The sequence below is a fragment of the Equus przewalskii genome, chromosome 17, assembly GCF_037783145.1.
Source record: "Equus przewalskii isolate Varuska chromosome 17, EquPr2, whole genome shotgun sequence".
Taxonomy (NCBI): domain Eukaryota; kingdom Metazoa; phylum Chordata; class Mammalia; order Perissodactyla; family Equidae; genus Equus; species Equus przewalskii.
Window position 1 is genome coordinate 75,537,162 of NC_091847.1, and position 18,063 is coordinate 75,555,224.

General features: G+C 36.6%; 1 protein-coding gene across 14 annotated transcripts in view; it reads right to left on the reverse strand.

The window, feature by feature from the left end:
• The window catches only part of TRAK2 (trafficking kinesin protein 2), a 61,649-nt gene that overhangs the window by 24,159 nt on the left and 19,427 nt on the right, over positions 1-18,063 (reverse strand). For all 14 annotated transcript variants that reach the window (XM_070580728.1, XM_070580724.1, XM_070580721.1 and 11 more), the window contains 2 exons: positions 12,400-12,689; positions 5,751-5,945 (listed from right to left, as the gene is read on the reverse strand). In XM_070580728.1, coding sequence (XP_070436829.1) covers positions 5,751-5,945; positions 12,400-12,490 — 286 coding nt within the window. In that variant the 5' untranslated portion in view covers positions 12,491-12,689. The remainder of the gene's footprint in view (positions 1-5,750; positions 5,946-12,399; positions 12,690-18,063) is intronic.

An 18,063-nucleotide genomic window follows, 5' to 3' on the forward strand; every position in this document is an offset into this window, starting at 1 on the left:
ATAAATACGGAATCTGACTCTCAAAAGGGCCATATTTATAATAGAGAGGTGATAACACTCATCTTACAAGGTCATTAGGAGGCTCAAATATGATAATCTACTGAGCAGTATTCAGTAAACTGCTAAGTATCAACTGTTTACAGGCATTCCTCTTTAGACACAACTGGTATGTATGAAACAGCCCTGATTTTTTTTTTTTTTTTCTTAAAGATTTTATTTTTTCCTTTTTCTCCCCAAAGCCCCCCGGTACATAGTTGTGTATTCTTCGTTGTGGGTTCTTCCAGTTGTGGCATGTGGGACGCCGCCTCAGCGTGGTCCGATGAGCAGTGCCATGTCCGCGCCCAGGACTCGAACTAACGAAACACTGGGCCGCCTGCAGCGGAGCGCGCGAACTTAACCACTCGGCCACAGGGCCAGCCCCTGAAACAGCCCCGATTTTAAATTTTCTGTAAATAATCCTCTGAGTTGGCAGTAGATACTATGATTAGAGTCATTTGTAGCTCCTCAGCCCCATCTTAACACTTGAGGGTGTCTGAAAGACACTGTTAGACATTTTGCTTTTTATCTGAGCTTTTTTCTTCCTAGCATCACGCGTAAAATGAATCTGGGAATTACTTAGGGATTAATTATTAATGATAGTCTTATTCCTAGTTCAAAGTAAAAAAGTGCTGGGTTGATGGTATTAGGAGATAGCTAAAAAAGTTTTAAAGCGAATATAAGTAAAACAAAAACAACCCAAAAAACCAGAAAGAAACATTCTTACTCCAAAAGAATTTATATTTACAAGTAGAGAAACTGGCTCCATAATTTAACCACGGGGACAAGAGAAATAGGCTTTTGGGCCTAAGGCATCTTCACAATTTAACTTGATAGCATAGAGGTACAAAGGATTAAAAAATAAGGTAGACATGGCCTCTTCTACTTCTGGCCTCAATACAGTCATGTGCCACATAATGATGTGTCAGTCAACAATGGACCACATATACGATGGTGGTCCCATAAGATGAGTACCATATAGCCTACGTGTGTAGTAGGCTGTACTATCTAGGTTCGCATAAGTACACTCCATGATGTTCACACAATGATGAAATCAACTAACAATGCATTTCTCAGAATGTATTCCCATCATTAAACAACACATGACTGATGGGGCTGGCCAAGTGGTTAAAGTTCTGCGTGCTCTGCTTCAGTGGCCTGGGGGTTTGCAGGTTTGGATCCCAGGTACAGATCTGCTCTGCTCATCAGCCATGCTGTGGAGGCATCCCACATACAAAGTAGAGGAAGACTGGCACAGATGTTAGCTTAGGGCTAATCTTCCTCAAGCAAAAAAAGAAGAAGATTGGGAACAGATGTTACTCAGAGGGAATCTTCCTCTCCAAAAAAAGAAAAAGCTTAAATATATATTATTATGGCAAAGAAGTTAGATAATGCAACCAGAATTCTCAAATTCTTATGTTTTACACAAAATGGTCTATAAACTACCAAGCCGCAAAGGCTGGGCCACCTCAACTGCAGAGTTGCTCAACTGAATCAGTCAGTCACAAAGTACGCTGGAACACAAGGGATTCCTCTCTGCAGCCTAATGAGTTTTGTCTCCTCTTCCTTGTCACCACACTCCTGAGAAGATATGTTGCTTGGGATGACTCCAAAAGCACTCGGGGCAAAGCTCTTAAATGTTCTCTTGGCATTTAGACATTGTTGATTAAATGCTTCGAAAGCCATAGACTAATTCTTCCCTGTAATTCTGTAACCAAGAATGCAGAGATGGCCAAGCAGGCTGACTTTACTATAATCTATCTTATCCAATCATATTTTCCCTTTGGTTCTCACCTGTTAAAATAAAAACGTTAAATTGTGCAGAAATTAGCAATGCTCTGTGTTTTGCTTCCAGACATGAACTTCCCTAACTCTCTAAAAAGAAATTTATACACCAGGGAGATGATGAACTTTAAAAAAATTTTTTTATTGTGATATAATTGACATATAGATAAACATTTTTAAAGAACAATTTGCAACTTGGTTTCAGAAGGTTGTTAATTAACGTTCAACATTTTTAGTGTAATATTTGGAGACTCTAATCTTTCTGAAAAAATAAGGGGGGCCTAATATACATAAGCACTTTACTAATTCTTACTTTATGTTCTAATTCTGCATAAGCTCACATCAACTACCCCAATCTCATATTTTTTCAGGATGGGAAATGCCAATGTTAATCCATTTTGATATCTTTGTCATTTATATGAGATGATACTTGATAGTTCTCTCATACATCCCTTTTCTAGATCCAGAATTTTTACTACAATTACTCAATTTTAAAAAGACTTCTAATCTTTCATCACTCTCCAACCCTCCTACACCAAAAAACAAAGCCAAAACAACAACAAAAGAAACAAAACACAAGCACTGCCCACACGGCATAGTAAGAGATGCAACAGCTCCTGACAACTACAGATAGGTCTTGAGGTTTTAACCCGAAAGAAGTGACGGCAGCTCTTGTGGCTATGATACAGAGATCTCTGCAATATCAAAAACCGCCTTCAACGGAACCGAGACAGAACAAAAAGAAGGAGGCTGATGATACATACCATCTAGGGCAGCCTTTCTCAACAGGCTTCCAGGGGAGAATTAAGCCCTACATGTAGGTAATGAGTGGGTGACAATTATGTTAATTCTCCCAAAGATAATACTTAGCTAGTACATGATACATAGGCGATAAGGTCATCCAGTATACAACAGGCGTCCTAGGGCAGATGCCTCAATTCTTTTGTGGAGTTGGTTGAGAGGGCTGATCTAAGGAATTCTCAGTCTGCTTACCTCTGTGACCTGACTACAGGTAATACTCCTGAACACGATCAGTTATATTTCCTTTCCTGCCAATTCAGGTCAGTGATTTTTGAGGGCAGAGCTTGAGGAAAAGCATAACTACCAAGCAGAAGTAATAATTACTACAACTATATTTCTCTGCAAAATTGTACACTCTCCCCAATTCCCTAAGTTCTCTAATTAATGTCCCCACGAAATGACCATTTAGCTTTGGTTGACAAAACTTTGGATCAGTGGGTTGCAAATCTGAGTGTAATCAGTACTACTAGGAGGACCTGTTAAAACACAGACTGCTGTGCCTTACCCCCCGAGTTTCTGATTCTGAAGATCTGGGGTGGGGGCCCGAGAATCTGCATCTCTAACAAGCTCCCAGATGATGTTGATGCCTTAAATAAAACTGATATAACCAATCACTTCCCTCTTCTTTTTCTTACACATTAGGAAGTGGTATAGGTGATTCCTTACCCCCCGTCCCCCAAAATATCCTGAAAGGAAGATCAGGTTTCTATTTTTAGCCTTTAAATGAAGGAACGGTACTGTCACAGTGTGCTCTGACTGCACTGCTCACCCCACCGCTCACTCTGGGTCTCATTCTTAATAAAATTAAGAAAACCCTGGAGCGACCTGTTCTGCATGCAAAACATTCTTTGAGTATCTTAAACTTTGTGTGTGTATGGAAGGGACTAGGATGGAATTACTTTTTTTTGGACCTACTCAGTGCTCTCACGTGTTCTATTTTAAAGGCAAACCATCTCTTTCTGGTTTGGTGGGGGCTTCAGAGAACAATCAGTATCCTTTCACTACGTGAGAGAAGTTCCCAGTCCAGAGCCTGCCCATGCTTCCCTCCAAATTTACTGTTTTCTCCCAGCCCTTTCAATTCCTTTATGTTATTGAAGAGAAAGAGCCACTTCTTTTGATTAGTTGTTAAATTCATTTTAATGAGCATGAGTGTCTACCAGCATGTAAGAAGGGGCTGAAGCAGCACCAGGGAGTGCACCCGAGGATGGCTTACTGGAGTACAGAATAATTAGTCAAAACCACAAATCTACAACTCTCAAGGGGATAGAAAACTGTGGGAAAGGGTAAGAGAATGTTTTGTATCTTGCTTTTTAAAACCTTAGTCAATTTGCTAAATAAAGTAAATCACTTATCTTTTACATTCATAAGATGCAAATTCACAATGAAATTTATTTATATTTGCGTGAACTGTTAACCCAAAGAATAGATACCTTTAAAGTAACAGTGAAATTAAAGTACAGTACAAAGATAAAGTATAATGGACCAATTACAATCCTAGCATGTTTGCTTCATGATCTTAGGTATATCATACATAGTTCCATTTTCAAATTGCTGTAGTGGAAATAACATCATTAGACTAAAGGAATAGGATGGTTTCCTAGAACCTGCAAGTATGGATCTGTATCATCCTGGTATCTCAAGTTTTAAATTGCTCCCTTAAACATTATGATTTGTTTTGCACAAAGTCCTGAAAACCCAGTACTTTCGAATTTGCTTCTTTTATTTTCCAGTCTTTTTATTTAAAAGTCACCCTAAAAGTAACTCCCTTAAATCATGATCTAAGACACTTTTCTAGCTACAGTTCCACCCCTCAGTGGCCTATAGAACAAAGAATAAGTAACCTAAGGAGTACTTTCCATGCTACTTTATCAAAATAATGACAAACCAAATTTATCCTGATGAAATTTCAGTTTGAAATTTTCTTCTCACAAAGCTAAAAACTCATGGAACAAAAGGAAATGAAAATCAAAAATAGCATTCCTTCTAAAAAGCATTTCCCAGAAAATCTCAAGCAAGGAACTTCCCAAACTAGAAAATTAAGAAAAACCTTGAGACTTAATTTAATATTCAGCTACTTAAAAGAATTATTGAGGACAGAAACACAGTTTGAGTTTTCTGATATTCTAATTCAAATTTAAACAATATTTACAATTTTTTTTCTGAGCAGTAAGTAACCTGGTCCTAAGAAACTGCTATCAAAAGTGAGTTAACGATTACTACGAAAATGAGTATTTCACAACAATCATTATCGAGCTACAATGTTTAAAAACTCTGAAGCACTGACTGGGAAATGTCTAGGTTCTGACGCAATCTCATATCTAATGCAAATGAAAAGAATTTCACAAACACATCAATGTTGAACTTACAGACTTTTATTATATATTCTAACATTTTTAGATTGAATGAAGAAAAAAAGTAAGCTCAGCCTGAAAGCAGACTTTTGGAATGAGGCCAAAAGCAAAAAAATCTCCATACTTTAAACTCCAAAGTTTAAAAAGTGTTCTATTTAACTTCGTCATTTCTAAGAGCTTGGCGTAAAACAGACTTATTTTCAGGATGAATCTGGCTTAGCCTCTCACTGACATATTCTCTATGAATCCTTAAGTAAATAATGAAGATTACTACATAGTGTGCACTCATTTCTCCTTGGCATTATTAAAACTACTCAGCTAGCCAAGAAATATGCTTCCTACTGAGTGACACAGTTCCTATGACTGTGTTTAATAGGGAAGGTAAGAGTCAAAGAGCTGATGGCTTTGGATTGAAAACTATTAGGATAATAAATGTTGAGAGATATAAAGGGATACTAAATTTTTAAATAATTTCACTACTTTTTTTTTAAAGTTCATTTTTCTACTCAGTCTGAGGAAAGTATCAAGTAAAAGATGGGAGAAATTGAAACATCTGAGTATGCTTATAACCGGACACTCAGCCGTAAGAATGACACTTCAGCATCAGACACATCACAATTAGAATCATCTCTTCATGTTGTTTGTTAAATCAGTTCGAGTTCAAGTCAGTACACACCGAACCATGGCTAGGGATGACAAATGTTTTAAAAGTCAACACCAAGATACTCATGACGTTTATTTAAATGGACAAACTCTAAAGGGGTAAAAAATACTCACTCATATAGCGGAAAGTCTCTTCAGCAAGGACTGGAGAGAGGGCATCAGACGCATGCTGCTGCTGGCGTGGGGACTGAGTCCAGTCTTGATTTTCATACAGGAAGAGAGAGTCCACTCGCAGCTTATACTGGGGTAGCTGTTCTTCTAGCAGACTCACCAGCTCAACTTCAGGGAGATCCTCATTGGAACAGACATCTAAAGAGGACACTCCACGTAAATGAATCTACTATTTGTCAATTTACTAGGCCACAGAGAAAAATCGGTAAATTAGTTCTGCAAAGGTAGGATAACCAAAGAAACATTAGCCAAGATCATTTCTCCTCTTATTGTTATTAATATATCCCTGTACCATAGTTAGTCTTTTTCTAGGTTTCTTTAATATGAGAACTTCTATAGTAAAAAGAATACCAGGAATTCTAATTGTACCTTATCTAAAAACATACTGCTTATGAATATAACTATGTTTTTAAAGTTTAAAATGAATTTAGAAAAATTTTTTATTTCCTCCTCATCAAATTATTTAGTGCTGCTTAAAAGAGATCAGATCTCAAATAACTGATGTACTTGGGGGAAAAAAGCAACACAAAACAACCAGCAGAAAATAGCCAGTTCAAAAGGAATAAAATCACACACTCTTTACTAACAGAATTTGAACTCTGTGGGAGGATTCTTCAAAAATTTGGAAATTATATTTTAGTATATTCTCACAGCAGCTAGATTTATAGAAAAAACCCCAGAACATTTACTGGTTAAATGTTAACCAGTAATGTTAACATTCCAGAACAGGGTCCCAGCGCTGGTCCTGGAAGTACGTCTAAAGTCCTGAATACCTTTCCCATCACTACTCTCTTACCTGCCTAGTTCTAACTCCCCCACTGCATACACATGTCTGAACACATCTGGGTTTCTCTGTCTTTAAGTGTTTGCTCCTGGCTTCCTGTTCCAAATACTGTCCATCATTTAACACCTCTGAAATTCGGCCATTTACAAAAAAGGGAAAGTTATCCCTTTTGATGTGCTTAAAATACTAGGGCTTAAAATAGAGAAAATACAGGATGTCACATCAACCCTCTCACTTTTTAAAGAGATTTGGTATTTCCTTTGTGGGGAGTGTAAAGAAACAACAAAGTTCATTTTAAGAAAGCACACCTTCAAAGAGTAAATTTTTACTGCTTGACCTTAAGTTAACAATGACAATTTAATAAATCAAATACAAGGAGGCTGAAAATATTGGACAGCCCTATTCACCCAGAAGGCTTCATAACCACAGAGATGAGATACATTTAAAACCTTAAATATGGTTCTAAAGAAGCTTTCAACCTTTAGCAGATCTCTGAAATAAGAGCCCTGCAAATACATCCAAATTCTACTTCTATGAATTCCATAATTATCCAAATTTTTCCTGCCACAAATATGTCACATACTGATTGTCACTGTAATTCTTGTGGGAAGAGAAGTTGACTGTAAATACAGACAGAACTAAAAACAGATTCTTAGGCATTCAGGGGTATAACAGAAATGAAGAACAAAAGTACCATTCATTAAAGGAGCTACTATTCCCTAGAAATTTTCTTTTAATAAGCATTAATGAAATTCTGTGAAAATTCAAGGTCACCAATCCCCTTCTTCCAACAGTTGGGACAATCAGTAAAGATCTTAGCAGGGTAATGCCTAGTGGCAGGAGGGTTGAATTATTGCTGGAATAAAGCCCAGTAGAGTGTGGTCTGCTGTGTGGTCTAGAGACCTACATAACAAAGAGCAAAGTCAAGCCACAGAAGGATTGACCCTATCAGCAAGTAACTTAAGGACCTGTCACAACAAATTTTAACAGTCTTTCAAGAAAGACAACAAAGTCCAAATATCTAACAATGTAACATTCATAATGTTCGGTGTTTGCTAAAAAATTATTAGGTATACAAGGAATAAGCAAATTGTAGTCCATAACTAGTTGGAAAATTAGTCAACAGAAAGAGGCCCATGAATGACAAAGATGATAAAATTAGTAAGCAACAATTTTAAAACAGTTACTACTAACATGTTCAAAGCTTTAAAAGGAAAATATGAACTTAATGAAAAGAGAAACAGAAGACATATCTGTATATATAAAACCCAAACAGAACTAGAGTACAATATCTAAAATGAAAAATTCACTGGATAGCAGATTAGACATCCTCCAGAAGAACAGTACACTTAAAGGCATAGCAATGGAAACTACCTAAAATGAAGCACAGGATAAAAAAAGACTGGGGGAAAAAATGAACAGAACGTCAGTGACTTGTGTCACAATATCAAGCAGTCAAACATACTTGCAACTGGAGTCAAAGAAGAGGACAGAGGTGGGAGCAGAAAGACTATTTGAAGAAATAATGGTCAAAATCTTATAAATTTAATTAAAAGTATAATTCCATAGTTTAAGGAAGCTCAATGACTCCAAGCAGGAAAAACACAAAGAATTTTCAAAGAGACAATTTTAAAAGCAGAAAGAAGAAAAAGGACACATTTCAATTGAGGGAACAAAGGCAAGAATGGTTTCATTGGAAGCAATGCAAGGTATATGACAATGCAACGTCATTAAAAGTGCGTACTCATTAAAGTATATAGAAAATTCAACTTAGAATTCTATACCAGTGAAAACACTTTTCAAAAAAGGTGAAATAAAGACTTTTCCAGATAAGCAAAAAACTGTGACTATTCATTGTGTGCTGACCTATATTACAGGAATTGTTAAAGTTTTTCAGGCAAAAAGGATAGAAGATGGAAACTTCAATCTACAAAAAGAAGCAGAGCCAGCCTTGATGGCCTAGTGGTTAAAGCTCAACACATTCTGCTTTGGTGGCCCTGGTTCGGTTCCCAGGTGTGGGACCACGCTACTCATCTGTCGGTAGCCATGGTGTGGTGGTGGTTCACACAGAAGAACTAGAAGGACCTACAACTAGAATATACAACTATGTACTGGAGTTTTGAGGGGGGGGTGCAAAAAAAGAGAGGGAAGAAGACTGGCAATAGATGTTAGCTCAGGGCAAATCTTCCCCCCCTCCAAAAAAAGAAAGAAAGAAAAGTGACAGAAATGGTAAATCTGTGTATAAATATATAAAGCTTTTATTCTCACAATTTATTTAATTTATATTGACTGTTTAAAGTAAAATAACAACACTGCAATATGTATATAACGTATGTAGACATAAAAGGCATGGCAACAATAATACATAGGACAGTAGGAGAAATGGAAGAATACTGTTGTAAGGTTTATGAAATAGTGTAATGTTATTTGAAGATAGGCTGTGATAGGTTAAAAACTTATATTGCAAACATAGAGCAACCACTAAGAAAAATGAGAGATATAGCTAAGTCATCAATATTGGAATATGGAATCCTAAAAACAAAACTCAACTCGAAGGAAGGAAGAGGAAAAAAGGAAGAAAGAACTTTCAAATGAAACAAATAGAAAAGAAGTAGGAATGCAGTAGACTCCACCAAACTGATAATTATGTTAAATGGAAATGGTCTAAATACCCCCATTAGAAAGTAGAGATTATCAGACTGGATTAAAAAAAGAGAGAGAGATCTAACTTTATGTTATCTGCAGGCGATGTCCTTTAAATAGTCAGATAAGTTAAAAGTAAAAAGATAGACAATGCTATAATAACAATTCTACACAAACTCCAAAAATAGAGGAGGGAATACTTCACAACTCATTTTATGAGGCCAGCATTATCCCAATACCAAAATCAAGCAAAGATACTGCAAAAAAAGTACAAACCACTAATTCTCACAAATGGGAAACACACACACACAACATTAGTAAATCGAATCCACAATATATAAGAAAGATAACACATCATGACAAAGTAGAGTATTCCCCAGGAATGCAAGGTTGGTTTAAAATTCAAAAATGAATCAACAGAATTCACCGCACTGAAGAGCAAAAAATGAAAAACCATGTCAATAAATGGAGAAGAGGCTTTTGACAAAATTCAACCCATTCATAACAAAAACCTCTCACCCAACTAGGAAGAGAAGGATACTTTCTCAATTTGATAAAGTGTATTCTCAAGAAACTTAATGGTGAAAGACTGTCACATTTCTCCTAATATTGGAAATATGGCAAGAATGTTCTCATCACTTTTATTAAAAAATATACTGATATTCTATCCCATTCAATAGGCAAGAAAAAGAAATAAAACACATCCAGATTGAAAAGGAACATGAAAAACTATCTCCATTTACAGACAATGTTATGGTTTATCTAGAGAATTCTAAGGAATCTTTGAGAAAGTTAATAAAACTAAGTAACTTAAGCAAAGTTGCAGAATACAAGGTCAATATAAGAAGATTAATTTCATTTCTATTTACTAGTAATGAACAGTTGGATAATAAAATTAAATAATGCTGTTTATAGTGGCATAAAAACCCCAAATTTTTAAGACTAAATTTAATAAAATATTTGTAAGACCTGTATAATAAAAATTACAAAAATACTTTTCAGAAATTGAAGATCTAAATAAATGGAGAGACATATCATGTTCATGGATTAGAACACTTAAGAGCCTTAAGATGTCAATCCTCTATAGTGTCTATGTAATTCCATTCAAATTTCCAGCATTCTTTTCTGTATAAATTGACAAGTGAATTCTAAAATTATATAGAAATGTGAAAGATCTAGAATGGCCAAAATAATTTTTGAAAAAGCAGAACTAAGTTGGAGAATTTATACTACTTGATTTCAAGATTTACTATAGAGTTACAGTAATCAAGGCAATGTGGTATTAACGTAAAGATAGACTTAGAAATTAAAGGAGCAGAACAGAGAACAGAAATTGACCTACACATATATAACCAAGTGATTTTTTCAATGAAATTACCCAGGTAATTCAATACGGTGAAAAATAATGTTTTCAACAACTGGTGCAGAACAACTGAAAATTCAATTGGAAAAAAAAATCTAAACTCTAACCTCATTCCGTATTCAAAATTAACTATAAAATGGACCATTGACCTAAATGTAAAAGTAAAAACTATGAAACTTTTAAAACAAAGGAGAATATCTTTGTGATCTTGAGGTACGCAAAGGTTTCTTAGAAATGACACAAAAAACATGAACTATAAAAGTAAAAACTGATAAATTGGACTCTACCAAAACTTAAAACTTGTGCTCTTCAAAAGATACCATTAAGAAAATGAAAAGACAAGCCACAGTCTAGGAGAAAATATCTGCAATTCATTTATCTACAAAGGATTCACATCTAGAAGTATAAAGAACACTTACAACTCAATAGTAAGGAATTTTAAAGTGGGCAAATGATTTGAATAAACAACTCAAAGTAAGTTCTAAAAATGGCCAATAAGCACATGTAAAGATGCTCAACATCATTAGTCATCAGGGAAAAATAAATTAAACCACAAAGAGATACCAGTACACACCTATGAGAATGGCTAAAATAAAAAACATTGACATTACCAAGTATTGATGCTGTGAAGCAGAGGTCAGCAAAGCACAGCCCGCAGGCCAGCTCTAGCTGCTGCCCTGCCTGGTTTTGTAAATCAAGTTTTATTGGAATACAATCACATCTGTTCTTCCACGTATTGTCTATGACTGCTTTTCTGCTACAAGGGAAGAGCTGTGTAATTGCAACCCAGCAATAAAAATGAATGAAATACTGGTAAATATCACAATGTGAGTAAATCTCAAAAACAGTTTGCTACATAAAAAAGCCAGACACACGAAACAGAGTAATTTATACGAAATTCTAGCACAAGCAAATTTTATCTATAGTGACAGAAAGCAGACGGATGGTTGCCTGGAGCAAGTGGTAAGGAGTGGGGAGATCTGGGTACAAGCAAACTTTCGAGGGATAATAAAAATGGTCTACAACTTGATTGTACTGGTGGTTACACAAGTGTATATATTTGTCAAAACTAAACCGTACACTTAAAATGGGTGCCTTTTTTTGTATCTTAATAACAATATCTCAATAAAGCTGAATAAAAAACAAAAAAAACTTCAGACTTTTTTGGAGTTTTAGAAAAGCAGTACTGTGCATTTACTTTGTTATCTAACATCCCCAACTGGTTTTATAGCAGCACCCCATATTTAAATATATTAATACATTTTCAGCAAACATTAGTATTCAAACTAAGTGAGATAAATCTAGAAATAGCTGCGCAGGTCAGATTTTGTAGACCAATGAGTTTTAGAACCAAGGTTTAGAAAAAACTTTGGGTGTTCAGAGATGTTCTGATTTAGTCTTGCAGATAAGGGCTTTTGGGTTTGTTCCTGTGTTTGTATACTCCGTATGTCCTGAGAGCCTCTTATGTACTGGGGACTGTTTTCATGTACTTGCAGGACATGCAAACACTAGCAACTCTGTCCTTGCCCTATGGAGACAGGAAGATGAAGATAACACAGTTCCTGCTGACCAGTGGCTCACATGGTAAGGGGAGTCAGAGAGAGAAGGAGCAGCACACAAAGCAGACTCTGATAATGTGATAGGAGACTAGAGATGAGACATTAATTCAGCTGGTCCCTGAGGAGACCATGCTGGAAAGGGAGGCCAGGGTTTCATCACGGTGGGTATTATACGCAGGACTGAGGTGTCTGCATTTTATCCTGTAAGCAACAGTACTTCAGTACTTATTAAACTGGACTCACCAGTGATGCTCTCTGAGTCTCTGTGATTGATATTCATGAGGTTTTCTTCACCTGTTGGTGATGTAAAAACAGCATCCTGGGATTGACTCATGCAGGATCCTTTCTTGCTTTGGTTGAGAAGGACAGCTTTGGTAGGAATCAGAGAAAAGGAAATCCATCAAGCCATTCAATAAAGAAATGGATCTGGTCCTATGGATATTTTCTTTTAAACAGATTTTTTCCGATGATTCCAATGACATCAGCAGCAATGAGTGCTCTCACGTGATTATCATACCTTGGACACTCATGACCTAAAAAAAGAACAAATCTCCAGTGACTTTAGAACTCAGCATGCTCTTTAATAACAGCAGGCCAACTACCCACAATGTCTGTCACTACGAATGTTTTCCTAATGATACATAAAACAACATGAATAAATCTCAAAATAATTATGCTGGATGAAAAGAAATGAGACCAAAAAAAAGTACTCAGTTTATAATTCCACGTATATGAAATTCTAGAAAATGTAAACTTATCTATAGAGACAGAAAACAGATCAGTGGCTGCCTGGGGTTTGGGTAGGAATTACCAAGGGGCAAGAGAAAAGTTTTGGAGATGATGTATATGTTCACTATTTTTATTGTCTGATGGCTTCATAAGTGTATACATATATCAAAATTTATCAAATTGTACACTTGAAATTGTGCATCTAATGTATGTTAATTATAATTTAATAAAGCTGTTAAAATTTTGAATATAATTGACTGTTTAAAGTAAAATAATAACAATATATTGTGGGAGCTATAACATACATAGAAGTAAAATGTATTACAACAATAGCACAAAGACCAGGAGGGAAAAAATGGAAATATACTGTTGTATGGCTTTTTTACTATATACGTGAAATAGTAAAATACCACTTGAAGGTAGACTGTGGTAAGTTAAAGATGTATACTATAAACCCTAAAGCAACCAATAAAATAACTCAAGAAAAATGAGCCAAGAAAGGAGAACAAATGGAATACTATAAAAATGGTTTCTCAAACCTGGCACTACTGACATTTGGGGCTGGATAACACTGTGTCATGCACATTGTAGGACGTGCAGCAGCATACCAGCAGAATCTTCTCCCCAGACCCTCTCCCAGTTCTAACAACCAAAAATATCTCCAGACACTGTCAAATGTCCCCTGGCGGAGAGGAGGCAAAATCACCCCCAGTTGAGAACCACTGAAATAAAAGAACCCCAACCTCAATTATAATTAAAGTAAATAAAAATGTAAAGAAAGTATTTTTCACTGATTAGAGATTAGCACACATTAAGTTTTACTATATTCATTCTTGGAGAGGATATGGAGAAAGCTTACTCTTAGACTGTTGATAAAAGTATAAATCAGTACAAGTTTTCAGAAAGGCCACTGGCAATATCTACCAAACTTTTAAATATACATACACCATAATTCAACAATTTTACCACTAGGAATCGAAACTATGGGTATACTCACAAAGTATGCCAAGATGTAGGCACAAGGATGCCCAGATATTTTTTTTTTTAAAGCACACACACACAACTGGAATCAAAATATCCCATAAAGAAATGGGTTTAATAATGGTACAGAGGAATATAATACATTAAACATACGTGTGTACTTTAAAAAACCAAACAGGAATTGTTATCAGTTAGGAGAACTGTTCAATACGAATTACAAGCCTAGCTTTGTATCAAAAGACAGCCTTTACTAGTCTACTTAGCAACTTGCAGCTTCTATTTATGGTTAATTAATTCTCACGCCTACTATCTACAAGCATTGTAAAATTCGGTGTTTTTCAAGAGTTACCCCCAAGAAACAGAAGGGAATAAAATAAAGGCAATAAAGGAGACTGAAAAATGGTCACTGGGGTGAATAGAGGAGCACTCTGAGCAAATACTAGGGAAGGGAGTTTCAGAGACAGACGGCCAACAGAATTAAAAGTCAAAAGGGAAACGTGGTTTAAAAAAGGGGGTAGAGGGAACGATAAAATCAACGGTAATCTTGGCTTAGGCCCAAAGCCAGGCTGCAAGGAGTCAAGAACTGGGATGGTAAGAACAGAGTTTAGTGGGTACAGACCAGGATTTCCAACACCCAGACTTTCAGATTTCCTCATACTAGTAAAATTTCAGAAACTTCTATGGTTGTTGTCATAGGGTTATTTGTTTTCATTTTTATTTCTTTTTTCACCATTTCTATTACTCCATTAAAAAGTATTTTATAAGGAAAAAAATAAATAATGAAATAAACAACAGTCCTTCCCAAAAGTCCTTCCCTTTTGTCATATTGGCATTTAATTTTTCTATATTTGAATTCAGAAAATTTTAATGAATAATTTTTAAAACTCTATTTATATATATATATAACTATTTTCTTAAAATATGTTTGTCAACACAGCAATCTGCACTAGCCAGGTCAACATGAAGTTCAAAAGTATTTATTTAGGTACTTTGATTTTAATTCCAGTTGTCAAAAATTCATTTTCATACCCAAGATCAGTCTACTGTATGCAACTGAATTCTTCCCCATGTATCTTATTGTCCAAATTGCCATTTCTAAGTCAATCACTGCAAGGGGAACGGAACAAAAATTGGATTGAACCAGCAAAGATTTGTGCACCCCACCCCCAGAAATCAGGAGGAGGAAGAAAGCAGCCTCCCCTAAAGTACAAAATCACCAAGTATCTAAGGAAAATCTCAACTAGAAGAAGGGGGGGGCGTGATGCCAAGAAAGAAGGGGGCAACGATGATTCTTGGGTAGGCAACAAAAATCATTCGCTCTATGCCTTTATGTCACATACAGTCTCTACCAAGGTCTTTCAAATTACAATACTCCAGAGACTCGGATTTACAGATTATGAATCCAGTGATATATTAACAAAAATAAAATGGCAATGCAAACATAAGAATAAACAGGCGAGGGACCGGCCCTGTGGCCAAGTGGTTAAGTTTGTGCGCTCTCCTTTGGCGGCCCAGGGTTTCGCTGGTTCGGATCCTGGATGTGGACATGGCACCGCTCATTAGGCCACGTTGAGGCAGCATCCCACATACTACAACTACAAGGACCCACAACTAAAATATACAACTATGTACTTGGGGGATTTGGGGAGAAAAAGAAGGAAAAAAAAAAGAAGATTGGCAACAGTTGTTAGCTCAGGTGCCAATCTTTAAAAAGAAAGAATAAACAGGCAATGTAGTGGGGGTCAGCAAACCACTGCCCTCAGGCCTCATTTGGCCTGCCATCTGTTTCTGTATAACCTGTAACGTAGGAACAGTTTCTATATTTTTAAATGGCTGAAAATAAGTCAAAGTTAAAATGTTTCATGATATGTGTAAATTACATGAAATTCAAATTTTAATGTCCATAAATGAAGTTTTATTGGAACACCGCCATGCTCATTTGTTTAGGTACTGTCAACTGGTTGCTCTCATGCTACAATGGCAGAGCTTAGTAACTGTGGCAGAGACCTTATAGTCATGAAAGCCTAAAATAACTACTAACTGACCCTTTACATGAAAAGCATGCCAACCCCTGATCTAGTACTAAAATAATCCAGGCATCAAATAGCCAACTGTCTAAATCAATGATTTCCTAGATCAACTTCTCAAACAGTGATCCCCCTACATTTAGATGCTTGTAATTAGATCACTACCTCTAGAAGAATTTCAGTAAAGAACAGACTTCTACTTTCTACACATACAAGTGTAATTAAAAGTTATTTTCAATTTCTAAGAAAGCATTTTTTAAAAAAGCGGTAAGTTACAAATTTGCTTGTGAAGATGGAAGTGGAGAGGGGCGGGAAGATAAGGAAGAAAGAGGGAGGAGCGAGGGAGGCAGATGAAGAGGGAGGGGATAAAAGCAAAGTGCCTCTCATACCGGTCCAAACCGGTTCTGAAACAGAACTGTGGTTCTTAACCACATTTCAATCAAAGATTGTTGTGAAAATCTAATGATAATCTTGGGACCTTCTGCCTGCCACACTGTTACACACTAGCTGGTTTAATCCTATATTTACATTACTATTCCTACTTTTTCTGTTTTTTTTTTTTTTTTTATATTTACCTATAACACATAGGAACAGAAAAAACTGTATATAAGTTTCAACTATGGACTTCAGCTCTTTGCTCTAGAGACTTGCTTTTCAATTAGTTTTGGAGGTTTTGTTAATGGTTTGGTCTTAACTCTTACCTACAAGAATAGAGAAACCAAGGTGAACACAGAACTAAGTCCATCTCTGGAATCATGTAGGAAGAATCCAGATCTCCAGGAACCTGCCCAACCTGCAGACTGAACCAGGTCAGGGGTCATCTGGAAATGATGTCTTTCCTGGTGACCTTTTAGAACTGAGTAAAGCCTTTGGATATGCCCTGGTCTAGATTGAGCTCCTCAGTAGGATTAGTTTGGAGTAGCAAAGCTGAGTATAGAACAATGTATGCACTGTGCCACAAGATCAGCCTCAATTTTCACCTTATTTACTGGTTTTCAGACTTTGAGCACATTACTAACAGTTCCTCATTGTCCAGATGGGAGTAATAAACTACTCTTTATAGGGAGGGTCAGGTACAAGGACTAAATAAAAATAGAAATTCCTAGCTTGGTGCCTGGCATAAAGTAGACACTAAAATGATCGTTCCCTTCAGCTTCCCCCTTTCGCTTGGCCTGAAGAAAAGATGATGTCTTCTGCCTAATCTCTCTTAAGCTTCTGGCTCAACAGCCAACTCTGAACTCAGAATGGCTACCCTGTTTGACTATGTAATAGATGTAGTCTAAAGATTCTCTCTGAACAATCCTCATATAGAAAGGGATAAGGACTGAGAATCTGCTCTCCTGGCAATAAAGCGACAAGTGCCATAAAGCAGGACTACTGAGGGCGATTACTACTGAAGCTCATTCCTTCGTGGATTCAGGAGAAAGGTTGCTCATAACAAAAGTCTTAACTAAACTAGTACCTGTACCCAGAGCATAGTGGCTGTATTAGTTTCCTATTGCTGCTACAACAAACTACCACAAATTCAGTGGCTTAAAACAACACCAACTTATTATCTTACAGTTCTGGACGTCAAAGGATGAAATGGTTTCAATGCACCAAAACCAAGGTATTGGCAGGGCTGTGCTTCCTCTGGAGACTCTTGGGGAGAATCCGTTTCCTGGTCTTTTCTAGCTTCTGGAGCTACATTCCTCAGCTCAGGGCCCCTTCCTCCATCTTCAAAGCCAGCAGCACAGCATATTCCAATCTCTCTCTCTGCTTCCACTGTCACATCACCACCTTCTGCCAAATCCCCCTCTATCTCTCTCCTGTAAGGACACCTGTGATTACATTTAAGGCCCAATGGGATAATTCAAGGTAATCTCCACATCTCAAAATCCTTAACTTAGGCCCTTCTGCAAAATCGCTTTTGCCATATACAGTAATATTCACAGGTTCCAGGGGATGAGGATCTGGATACCTTTGAAGGCCATGATTCAGCCCACCACAACAGTTCAGAACATGGATTCTGGAGCTAGACTGCCTATACCTGAACCCTAGCTTCACCACTTACTGGTTGTATGACTTTGGACAAATTACTTAACCTTGTTTCTTATCTGCAAAATGGGCCTAATAACAGAGTCTACTTTATCAGGTTGCTATGGGGATTAAGTGAGTTATGTGGAGATCA